The following is an 11,755-nucleotide window of genomic DNA, read 5'->3' on the forward strand; positions in this document are numbered from 1 at the left end:
GGAACACAGTCTATACCCTCACTCCATGGGCATTTTTGTACATGTTGGTTTTGGGGGGTGGTTTTGGATTCTCATAGTAACCCTAGAAATTGAGTGTAGTGATCCTTGAAGCCCATACTTACTATGTTCTGAAACTGTGGACACTGTGAACCTGTCTGTAGTCAGGCACTGAGCCATGTGGACAGGTGGAAGGGGGAGCAAAGAAGCCAGAGGCACTGGGGAGTCACCCCAGGAACAGTGGGGAGGGCGCAAGAAGGGACTTTAAAGGCTAGGAACTGTTTGGACAGATGGAGAAAGGTGAGGACAGTGCTCCCGAACCTGCTGCGGAAGGTCAGAAGGAATGCTGGGAGCTCAGACCTGGAGACAGGAGGGCAAGGGGCATATTCACAGCAGGGAAGAGAAGACAGACATGTAATTGGAGAGCAAGTCCCCTGTGGGGGGGAGGTGATGGGGGGGTGGGGGGAGCAGCAGAAACAAAGACCAAATCCCAGGCCACCTCACATGCCAGGCAGAGAACTTTGGACTTGGGGCTTTTGACACAAAACAAGATTGAGAAGCTCAAACACATCAAAGAAGGAGGCTTCTTTCCTGCCGGAGAATTGGGGAAGGCTTCTTGGAGGAGGTGTCGTTTAAGGTGGACAGGACAGAGGAAAAGGAGGACGGGGTGGATGTTCCCACAAGACAAGCTGCCCAAGCTGAGCTCCCGAGGTGGGGATGTCCAGGGCGGGCACTAGGATCTGCAAAGCCACTCAGGTTGACTGCAGCTCTGGGCGTGTAGTAGAAGGCAGGGATTGGCTGGGTCACTTTTTCTCTTGTTCTTGTTCATCAGCCATTTACTGAGCATCTACTACATGCCAGGCTGGCTCCGGATCAACAGTTGTAATAATAACTGTTATTAAACACTCCCTACGTACCAGGCACGATTCACAGTGCTTTTTACGTGCAGACTCATTTACTAGTAAATGTTCACTGAATGAATGTATGCATTCAAGCAAGCGTCTGGGCTAGAATTTAAGGGCCGACCAGTGCTGGATTCAAACGTCTGTGAGAGGCAGCCCACAGCTGCTAACACCCCCATGTCCTCCTCTCACAGGAAATCCCCATGAACTTTGTGGATCCGAAGGAGTATGACATCCCTGGGCTGGTGCGGAAGAACCGGTATAAAACCATCCTTCCCAGTGAGTAACTCCGCGCCCCAGGGGGTGGGGACGGGCTCACCTTCGCCTCAGTGCCCCTCGCCCTGAGGAAGATCTCAACCCTAGAGCTAGGTGTCCAGAGTCACCAGGAGAAGAGGAGGAGGGTTGGGGGTACCCAATGAAGGGAAAGGCCCCTCCTTGTGAGGGCAGAGGTGAGTTCATTCCTTCACCCTTGCCCTGGCTGTGGAAACCCAGAGAGAAAGAATGAGGATAATAGCAGCTCCCAGACAGGAGTTTGAAGGCCTCTTTCTCTCTTCAGAATGGGCAGATTTTAAAGAGGGGAAAATAAGGCTCAGAGACGTGAAGTGACTCACCCATAGTCACATAGCCAGGAAGTGCAGAACTGAGTTTCAGTCTGGACCTCTTTGACCCTGGAATCAAGCAAGCTCTTTTGTCTACCTTGAATCAAGTTGGGTCGGACTGTGAGTCCTCTAACAGCAAGAGCCACCCCACAAGGGAATGAGCTGTCTGCCAGAGCGTGAGCTCCCCGCCACTCAAAGTATTCAAGTGATGTTGCATGATCCATCCCCTGGCAGATCTGAGAGGGATTTTCCCCCTTTGAGGGCAGTTAGACCAGGTGACCTAACACTCCTCTTTCAGCCCTGGGGTGTCATTTTCAGATAACTTTCATCAAGCCCCTGTCTGCCTGTCACTCCTGCCAAGTTCTGGCCCCAGGCCCCAGGGCTAGCTTAGGGGGTGACTTGTTGAAAGTGAATCCCCACCAACCTACTCCACTCAGTTTGTGGAGTAACGAGGCTTTAAAAAAGCAGTTTTGCCATCAGCATCTCCAACAACATGTAAGATGTCATGACTTATTTTTAACTTTTAAAATATCGACTTGTGGTTGCTATGGTTACACAAGTCTCTAGGTAGTTCCGGTTAAACAAAGCACCATTTAAGGCCAGGATGCATTATTCAGGGCTGTTCACCTCTTTCCTCATCTTGTCACCTTCCAACCAATCAGCTCCCTGTGGAGGGAGGGGCTCAGGTCCCCCAGAACCCAGGGCCTTGCTGCTCACTCAGAATGGCCCCTGGGGGTGGGCGGGAGACAGGCCACCTCTCCTCCTGGTCCCCACTGGATCCCTGAAAGCTCTTGAGCCACTTCAGCCATGCTCTGAGCCTCCAGGCCTTGGAGCCCCCACAGAGCATCCTCTGCAGCCGGCAGGAATTGACCCTGGGCCTCAGAGACTGGAGGGGACAGGGGCCTGCCCGATCCAGGGTGCTGTGAGGCTCGTTCTCTCATTCATTTGGCACACATTGACTGAACCCCCACCCCAGGGGCTGGGAACTGAGGCATGAATGAGACACAGGGAGCTCCCAGTCTAATGGGAGGAACAGATCCAAGGGCAGTTCATAGGACAGACTGACCGCTAACCCCAGCTGGCAGCACAGAAGACGAGATATGAGGGAGCGATTTCTGTATATTTTGCTACTGTGTTTCCCAAATACCAAAATGGTGCCTGGCCCATAGTAGACATTCTGCTCCTATCTGAGTGAAGGAGGGAGGGAATGAATGAACGAACGAACGAGCGAATGAATGGACGTCTCTCGGATCAGCTCTCCCTCTCCATCCTCACTGCCATGTGACTTTTGTGGGTTAGGGCGTCTCTCTTGCCCAGTTCCAGGGGCACCATTTGCAAAGACTGCATTGACGTAATGCCCCTGGCCTTGGGCCAGGCAGTAATCTCCTGACGGGTCTCTTGAGTGCCGCACTCTCCCCTCCTGCCCATCGTCTACCATTATCACAGAAATGGTGCAAAACAGAAATCCAGTCGTGTCCTTCTTCTCCTTAAACACTGTCATTGTCACCCTTGTATTCCTTGCGTCCCAGTCTAGCCTTAGAAGCATGGTTTATAAGACCCTCTGTCAGCTGGTTCCTCTCCAGCTCATGTCTCCATCCCCCAAGCTGGCCTGTGCCCTGGAGTCAGACAGAATGGTGTCCCCTACTTTGCCCCTGCTGGGCCGTCACACCCAGCCTGGGGCTGTCAGACCACCCACTGCTTGCCTGCCCGCCCAGTACTTGGGGGCAGGGACCGCACCTCCTTTGTCCAGGAGTCCCTACCCTCAAGCACAGAGCCAGGCACAAAGGCAGTGGGCTCATCATGCCCCCAGTTCATGCCAAAGGCCCTGGTGTCTGGCCCAAGGGTGCTGTGCCCACTTCTGGCCCCTAATCTGGGCAGGTATCCACAAAAAGGGACCTGGCCCCTCAGCACTCCCTCCCTGTTCCTTTCTTCTGCCTGGACCGCCCAGCGTCGCCTCGTCCACAGATCAGCTGCCAGGACCTCAGGCCTTGGGGCTGGGCATAAAAGGGCTGGAGAGCAGAGGCTTGTGAGTGTCACCTGTTTCCCCTCCCTGGTTTGGAATTCTCTCTACCCGGTAACTTCTAGGGAAGCTGGTAATAAATGCAGTCGTAACAGCTCTGGGCTACATAGTGCGTGTTGGGCTAAGTTACTGGCCTAGGGACAAGTTACCATTCACTCCTTTCACCTTTACAGGACCGGTAGGGCTAGGATGGAAGGGATGTCTCCAGTCTGCAGACAGAACATGGGGAAGCTAAGTTAATGGTTCACGTTCACACTGCCAGCAAGTCATAGCATCAGGACTTGAACCCAGCTCTCGGGCTCCTCTGTCTGCCTTGGAGAGCCCCAGAAATGGGTGCTGGCAACATCTTTAGCTCAGCCCTCCCTATTCAGGAGAGAAAGGGAAGCCCAGAGAAGGGACAAGACAGGGAGCTAATGACAGAGCCAGAGCAGAAACCAGGCCCCGGGCCCCCCACCACCTCCCCAAGCCTCCCAAGCCACCACCTCCCCACCACCTCCCAAGCTCCCAAGCCACCCCACGCAGTCTCCCTGTGTCTGTCCCAACTCCTCACCCCCAAGAGAAGACTCCATCCAGGGAGGCTCTAGCTGGAACAAACAGATTCTACTCCAGGGAGAGGAGCAGGAGGTTGTAAGACTCTGTAACTGTGGGATTGGATGTGCGAATGGGTTGGAAAAAAAGAAAAAGAAAAAAGCCATTTGTGCACACGTGTGTCAGCTGCCGAGATCCCGCCGATGGCAGGCTTGGAAGGCTCCGCACATTCCATCCCTGTGCTCTCCCTTGGCTTTCTACCCCCAAACCTCAACAGTCCTTTATATTTACAAAGTACTTTATGGTTTACATCACACCTTCCCAGCTGTTTTCTTACTTATCTTTCCAACAACTGTAGGAAGTAGGCAGCTTTACCCCCTTATTACAGATAGGAAAATTGAGGCTTAGGAAGGCCATGTGCTTTTCAAGCAGACCCAGCACATTAGTGACCATGTGTGCCAAACGCTTGCCCCTGCTGATGGGGATATGTCCCCTAGGTCGTTCTTTACTTGACTTAGCTCTGTCCTCTCCAGAACATGAGGTACGGGGAGACCAGGGCAGCTTAAGGGACACAGACAAGTGGCAGGCACTGATGCCACAGAGGTAGAGAGCTGGTGCCACAGAGATGGGCCAGTGTTTGGCTAGTGGGCAGGGGAAGGAGAAACTTCAAGAGTCTCAGAAGAAATGCGGGTGTCCTGTAGTGGGCCAGATAAGATGGGGCCCTGCCCTAAAGGGGTTTTCGTACCTGTCAAATACCAGCCTCACCTGTCTCCCCCACCCCAGACCCCCACAGCAGAGTGTGTCTGACCTCACCAGACCCTGAAGACCCTCTGAGTTCTTACATCAATGCCAACTACATCCGGGTACGTAGCCCCGACCCTGTGACCTCTCCCTGAAAGGGGGGCCCGAGCCTACAAGATCCGTCTTCCAGGCTTGGCCCTAAGCCAGCGTGGCTCCCACCAGCAACCCCCACCCCCCAGGGAAAGGCCTGAGTGTGAGGACTAAGCCCAGGGAGCACTGCATCCGGCCCTGACAGCCTGGACTTGGCTGGCCGCAGGGCTATGGTGGGGAGGAGAAGGTGTACATCGCCACTCAGGGACCCATCGTCAGCACGGTTGGCGACTTCTGGCGCATGGTGTGGCAGGAGCACACGCCCATCATCGTCATGATCACCAACATCGAGGAGATGAACGAGGTAGGCCTCCCCCACCCGACCCCACCCCCCGTGCTGTTCCCAGGGGTCCGCCACTTTGTGCCCTTTGCAGAGCATCTCGTTTCCGTAGTCCTCCTGAGGACAGTCTTGGGAGGTTGGTAGCCTGCTGCCAAAGTGGGGACATGGGAAGCCGAGCAAGGTGAGGTCATTTGCTCAGGGCCCCGTAGACGGGCCAACCTGTGATGGGAGACAGGCTGCCTGGCTGCCTCCTCACCAGCCGGGGCTCACTCTGGCAACTCCTGTACCCCTGCCAGCCCATTTACTCGAATTCCCAGAGGAGTCCTTTGAAGTAGGTATTACTTCCATTTGCCAGAAGAAGGACCTGAGGCTCAGAAGAGGGAAGTAACCTACGGGTTATGAAGCTGAGATTTGAACTCTGCACTCTCGAATTGCGAACCCATTGCCCTTTCATATCTTGCCCTGCTGGCCCTGGTGGGGCACTGGGGAGATGGGGGGGGGCGGGTGCGGGGACTGTGAGTGTAGCAGCTGGTCTGGGGCCCTGCAGAAGTGCACTGAGTATTGGCCGGAGGAGCAGGTGGTGTACGACGGTGTGGAGATCATCGTGCAGAAAGTCATTCACACTGAGGATTACCGGCTGCGACTCATCTCCCTCAGGGTGAGGCCAGGGGCTGGGCTGGGCCGGGTGGGGAGGATGGGGGACAGGGCCATGACGGGGGTCGGGGGGCACCACAGATAACGGGGTCCAAGAGTCCCCTGTAGCTGAGATCCAGGCCTGTGCGTTCTCAGGGTGTATCCATAAGCAGGGATGGGGGAGGGGTGGATGACCGGAGGCATGACGAAACCTCAGTTGCATTTAAAGCTCTTGGATTCTCTCTGTGTCTACGCTGTCATTCTGAATGCTTTCCAGCTCTGCTTCAGACACGCTCAAGTCCAGGACTGCCTGGATGAGGGATCTCCAAAAGCCTCCAGCACTGTCCTTACTTAAAACAGAAGGTCCATTGTCACATTGAGCTCCTGTAGTATGCAACCTGTCCACCAGAGGGCAGGCGCTTCTTGCTGCGTTTGGGTTTCCCAGGGACGTGAGGGTTACACAAAAAAGATTTTTAAAAAAAAGGCATATACTATATGAACAATATAGAACAGCCCAGAAGAGTGTGTGGGGAGGGTACCCTCCCACCCTGAAGTTGTGCTTCTTCCATGCAGGGCATAACAGAGGAGACTGTTCCTTTGGAATCAGGAGGATTAATAGGTTCTGTTTTCGAGAAATAAGACCCATGTTTGGGGAAAGTAGAGCCCAATGGCATAACCCCACGGGTTGGAAGAGGTGAGCCAGGCACCGGGAAGCTGGTGCGCTATCCAGAAACAGTCTGAAGTCTACTGACACTGGCAGCCACAGGGTCAAACTCAAGGCCTGAGGCTTGTCCCTCTGATCGGCCCTCTCCCACCAAAGAAGGTAGAAGGTGGGGTGTCAAAGCCCTCAGCCCTGGAAGGGCAGTGGCCACCTGAGACACTCCGAGATCTAGTCCTTGCCAGAGGGCATGAGAGAGCCAGGAGGTGGGGGTTGAGGCTCGGGTAGCCGCCATAGCCAAATAACCTAGAGGCCCAAGGAACCAGCTTTCTGCTTCCCTAGAAAGAGGCGGAAGTGAGGTGAGGGCTGCCTTATTGTCTCAGTGACACCGGACAGCTTGGGGGTATTTACTTTTGTCCATGAGTCTTTACAAGCGCCCACCCTAAGCCTCATTCTGGGTTGTGTCCTGGTAACATAGAGCTGTCCAAAGCCTGTACTCTCTCCTAGAGGAGCACCCACAGATGGTAAGTACCAAGCTAGTGATGGGCGAGAAAACAGAAGACCGACTCTCTGTTAGCCAGGGTGCTCAGAGAGGGCTTCCTGAAAGTGATGGTGCTGACTGGGCTTTTGCGGGATGAATAAGAATTGACTGTGGGGCAAACAAAGGGGAAGAACATCCCAGGCAGAGAAAAAAGTAAAAAAGAATGGCATGGAAGATAGACCAGCCTTGGGGGGGGGTGGTGGGGGGGGTGGGGGGGGCAAGGTTTTATCTACAGACCACTGGAATGCAGGAGCATTGAGTACTAGTATATAGGGGTGGGAGAAGGACCTGGAGGTCTAGACCCTGGACCATGGGTCCTGTTTGCCAGACTGAAGACTGAGAAGAATGGGTTTATTCAGAGACCAACAGGAGCCCTGGGAGGGTTCTGAGCAGAATAGTGGCCTGTCCAGATTGGTGCTGCAGACAGACCACGTCTGGCGGTGTTGGAGTTGGAGTAGTCAGGGAAGTGTGAGAGATGGCAGAGATGATAAAGGCCAAAGCAGAGGTTGTGCTGGCGGAGAGGAGAGAGAAAACTGCCAAGACTTGCCAGGGGAGGGCAGGCGGAGCAGAGCAGTGATGGGAGAGGAAGAGTCCCGGCACTCCGAGTCAAGGGACTAATGGGTGACCAAGTGGTTTGTCAAGATAAAGAACCAGAGGACAGGAGTGGATTGGAGAGGGACTCCGCCTCTCTTGGATGATCCTGGAGTTGCTGGGGCAGAACTGGCCAGTGAAGACCAGTGCCAGCATCACTGATGAGTTTTCACTACCAAGCTGGCTCTGGGTCTCTGATGCCACTGAGCCGTACGTACACGGTGTAGACGGCAGAGGCCATCGGTCCCACTCCCTGGGTCCTCCTCGCTGTGTTCTTGCTGCTCCTCCCATCCCCTCTGTGGGCTGGTTTGTGGGGTCTAAGAGTTCACATGTATCTGGGGTGGGTCTCTGTCTCCTGGACAGAGTGGAACCGAAGAGCGAGGCCTGAAACATTACTGGTTCACGTCCTGGCCCGACCAGAAAACCCCAGACCGGGCGCCCCCACTCCTGCACCTGGTGCGGGAGGTGGAGGAGGCAGCCCAGCAGGAGGGGCCCCGCTGTGCCCCCATCATCGTCCACTGCAGGTGGGTCTCTGCGGCCGGCCCCCTGGGCAGGGTGGCCTCCCTACTACCGAAGATGCCCTGTCCCTTACCCCGCATCCTTCCGCTCTCAGCGCGGGGATCGGCAGGACAGGTTGCTTCATTGCCACCAGCATCTGCTGCCAGCAGCTGAGGCATGAGGGAGTGGTGGACATCCTTAAGACCACGTGCCAGCTCCGCCAGGACAGGTCAGCCCAGACGCAGGGGTGGGGGCCCACAGGGAACCAGAGTACCAGGGGCAGCAGGGGGAAACCGATGCACGCACGAGGTCAGGGGCCAGAGGACACACTGCAAATGGACTGCCTGGTAGGTAGGGAGTGGAGAGGACAGCTGGATCCAGATAGCTGGAGGCTGGATGGGGAGGGAACAGGAACACCACTGGTGAGCGGAAGGACAGGGGTGAGAGGTAGAGGGGCATGCCATCCCTGTCCCGATATCTGTGTGGAGGGGGGAGGGGCAGGAAGGAGCAGAGGGGATGGCTGGCAGGGATCGGACCTTCCACTCTATACAAAGACAAGACCCCTTGCGAATGATTGGTAGTCACGGGTTTGGGGGCGCCCTCCCACAGCCCATCCGTCCACAACCCCATGCCCCCGTGTGTCTCTGCCCCCAGGGGCGGCATGATCCAGACATGTGAGCAATACCAGTTCGTGCACCATGTCATGAGCCTCTACGAGAAGCAGCTGTCCCGCCAGGCCCCAGAGTGATGGCACTCCTGGACCCTGAGGTCCTCTGGGCACCACCCAACCTGAGTCTGGGCCCCTACCCTGGCCGCGTGCAGAGCCCTGCCTTGGGCCTGGCCTGCCCCCCCATCCCTGCCCCTCCTGCTTCCTTCTCTTCAGTCTGCTCCCTCCTTCCCTCCCTTCCTTCTTCATCAGCCTCGGCCTGGCCCCAGCTCCCCCCAATATAGCTCTTCCTACTGTACATACTGGGGAGGGGGGCGGAGAAGGGGAGGGATGTGCCAGGCCAGGCCTGGGGCCCTGGGGCCTGACCCGCGCCATGCAGACCTGGGGCCTCAGTTTTTAACTATGGTTCCATTGCTACTTGATCCAAAACGTTTCTGTGCTGCACTCCCAAGTGTCCTGCCGCAGTGTGTCTGTCTGTCCATCCGTCTCTGCTGTCTATACCGGCCACTGTGTCTTCAGCCCGGGAAAGGGGTCGTGAGCTCCAGCCCCAAAGCAGCCCAGGCCGAGGCACCTGCCTCGGACCCCCACCCCCTCTTCCCATGCAGCAGATTGCATTTTGCCCCAGTTACGGGAACCGGATGGGGAGCTCCTGAAGAGTTGACTGAGAGATCTCAGCTGGGGGAAAGGTCTCTGGGTTGGGGTTGGGAGGGAGGAATGTCACAGCAAGGGTGACCTCATGGTGTCAGATGCCCTCAGGAGGCAGTGACCAGCCTGTGAGGCATGGGGGGGAAGGACAGAGGGGGGCTGTGAACCCAGAGGACCTGGGCCCCAGTGGGGGTGGGAGAAGGGCAAGCTCTGATGGCGGGGTGGGGTTTGGGCACCAGATCTGTGTGAAACATTTCTCTGTGTCCCTGTGGGAAAGCCTTCCCAGCAGTCCCGCTGCGTGTTGCTCTGCGTGTGTTCCCGTGTCCATGCGTGTGTTGAGAGCCCGGCAGCAGGGCATGCATGACTCTTGGCAACATGTGTTATCTTGGAGCCACGTGTTTTTATTGCTGACTTTAAATATTTATTCCACGGCAGACAGAGACATTTGGTGTCTTTTTATAATTTGCTCGTGGTCATTGAATAGAGCAATAAATGGAGCATTTTGAGCAAAACTAGCCCCCTGGGTCTGTGTGATTGCCTCTCCCCTCCCTACCTCCCCGTAATCTGGTCTTTGTGCACCCTCTACACACACACACACTCTCTCTCTCTCTCACAAGCTCTCTGGTGACCCTGGTGAAGATTGGAAGTATAGACCAAATCCATTTGATTTTGGTAGAATTCTCCTGCACCTTCCCCCCGCCCCCCCACCAACCCACCCGGGAGCCCTGGACCATGGGGAGCCTCAAGGACAGGTGTGGGAGGCTTCCAGAGAAGGCAAAGTGTTTGGCAGAGACTTCTGCTAGAGCAGAGACTTTCAGGCCACAGCCAGGCCCGCCCTTTTGACCCACCCACTTATCCCGTGAGCCTGACATGTCCCAACAGCAGCTGCATCCTGGAAATTTCCCTTGTAAGGCCCGGGCTGAGAGTAGCCTCTCCCGAGGGGCCCAGAAACTCTGCCCCAAGGCCCGGGTCCTGAGCCATCCCGGACACTCCTGCTCTATTCTTACCCCTGCCCTCAGGGAGGCAGCAAAAGTAGCTCTGATGGGGTTGCTGGGCGGGGCGGGGGGGGTGTCACTCCAGGGCACAGGAGGGTCCAGGGCAGGGCTGCTGACCAACCAGTGGGTCTTTAGGAGGTATCAGAATTTTGTGTTTGTTGATCAAGGGTTCAAGCACCCAGCTCTACTACAGACAATGAGGAAACAACAGGGAAAGGCTTGAACAGCTGGGATGCCAGTCCCAGAGCAGGGGGGCATGCCCTCCAGCCATGGAGAGTGAGCCTCCTACAGTCCACCCAGATGAGGATTGAGCCGTAGGAGTGGGAGGTGGGGAGGGGAGCTAACAGTGCTATCTCCTCCCCCAGGGTGGCCCTGGGAGGCCACTCAAGCTGTGCAGGCATCAGTCACAGAGCACAAGGAGAACAGTCACCCCAGGACTTCTGCAAAATAGCCAACTTCCTTGACCCTGGCCCCACTGGCCTGTGGGCACATGTACGTGTGTGTATACGCATGCGCGCGTGCTGGCGCTCGCGCACACACACACACACACTCTACCCTGAGTCCATCGGCTCAGAGAGGACCCACTCACCAGCAGTGAGAACCAAAACCTCAGCCAAAAGGGAACAGGAAAAATAACCTGGACCACCACCCTTGGACTCCCGCCCACATGCCTAGACCCCAGCATTTCCTCCCACCTTGGCTCCAGCCTCCCTTCCTCCACTCCCCTCCCCCCAAAGCAGCGTGCCAGTCTAGCTGGAACAGCTGTGGAGCCTCAGTAAGGGATCGCCCCCAAGGGGCCAGATATATAAGGAACCCGTGACTCCTGGTGGCTCCACTGTTGGGGCAAAAGGAGGAGGAGACCAGCCCGCCAATAGCCCAGGCACAGCTTCACCCCCAAAGACGTGGACACAGCATTCAAGTGTTAGGAGGAACTGGTCACACAAAGGTAAAACTCCCCTCTTTCCTCAAGAAGGGTCAGAGCCTACCACCTTCGGAGCCCAGAACAGGACGGCCAGAGTAACCTAACTAACGCGAGTCCCAGGTAGAAACTACACCAGGTGAGTTGTCGCACAAAGGAAACGTGATTTCCAGCAAATAAGATCACGAGGAATAACTTCCAAAGCCGTGACTCCCTGACCAAGGGCGAGTGGATTTCTTTTATGGAGGGTTAGGATGAATATTTAAATAGGGGAGCCTTGTCATCACATGTAGACGTGGGCATAAGATCACACATGCGTATTAAGGAAACACGCTCAGACGTACATTGTATGTCATGTAAATGAGGCTGAGGCTCCTCCTTGAGGAGATTT

General features: G+C 55.8%; 1 protein-coding gene across 1 annotated transcript in view; it reads left to right on the forward strand.

Moving 5' to 3' along the window:
• PTPN5 (protein tyrosine phosphatase non-receptor type 5) overlaps positions 1–8,886 on the forward strand; it is a gene marked incomplete at both ends in the record, with an annotated part of 34,410 nt that extends 25,524 nt beyond the window's left edge. The window contains 7 exon segments of the mRNA XM_080817753.1: positions 1,094–1,178; positions 4,830–4,909; positions 5,104–5,241; positions 5,765–5,875; positions 8,004–8,164; positions 8,254–8,367; positions 8,793–8,886. Coding sequence (XP_080673879.1) covers positions 1,094–1,178; positions 4,830–4,909; positions 5,104–5,241; positions 5,765–5,875; positions 8,004–8,164; positions 8,254–8,367; positions 8,793–8,886 — 783 coding nt within the window.
• Positions 8,887–11,755: the final 2,869 nt, after the last annotated feature.

Source organism: Martes martes (assembly GCF_963455335.1).
Source record: "Martes martes genome assembly, chromosome: 10".
NCBI classification, from domain to species: domain Eukaryota; kingdom Metazoa; phylum Chordata; class Mammalia; order Carnivora; family Mustelidae; genus Martes; species Martes martes.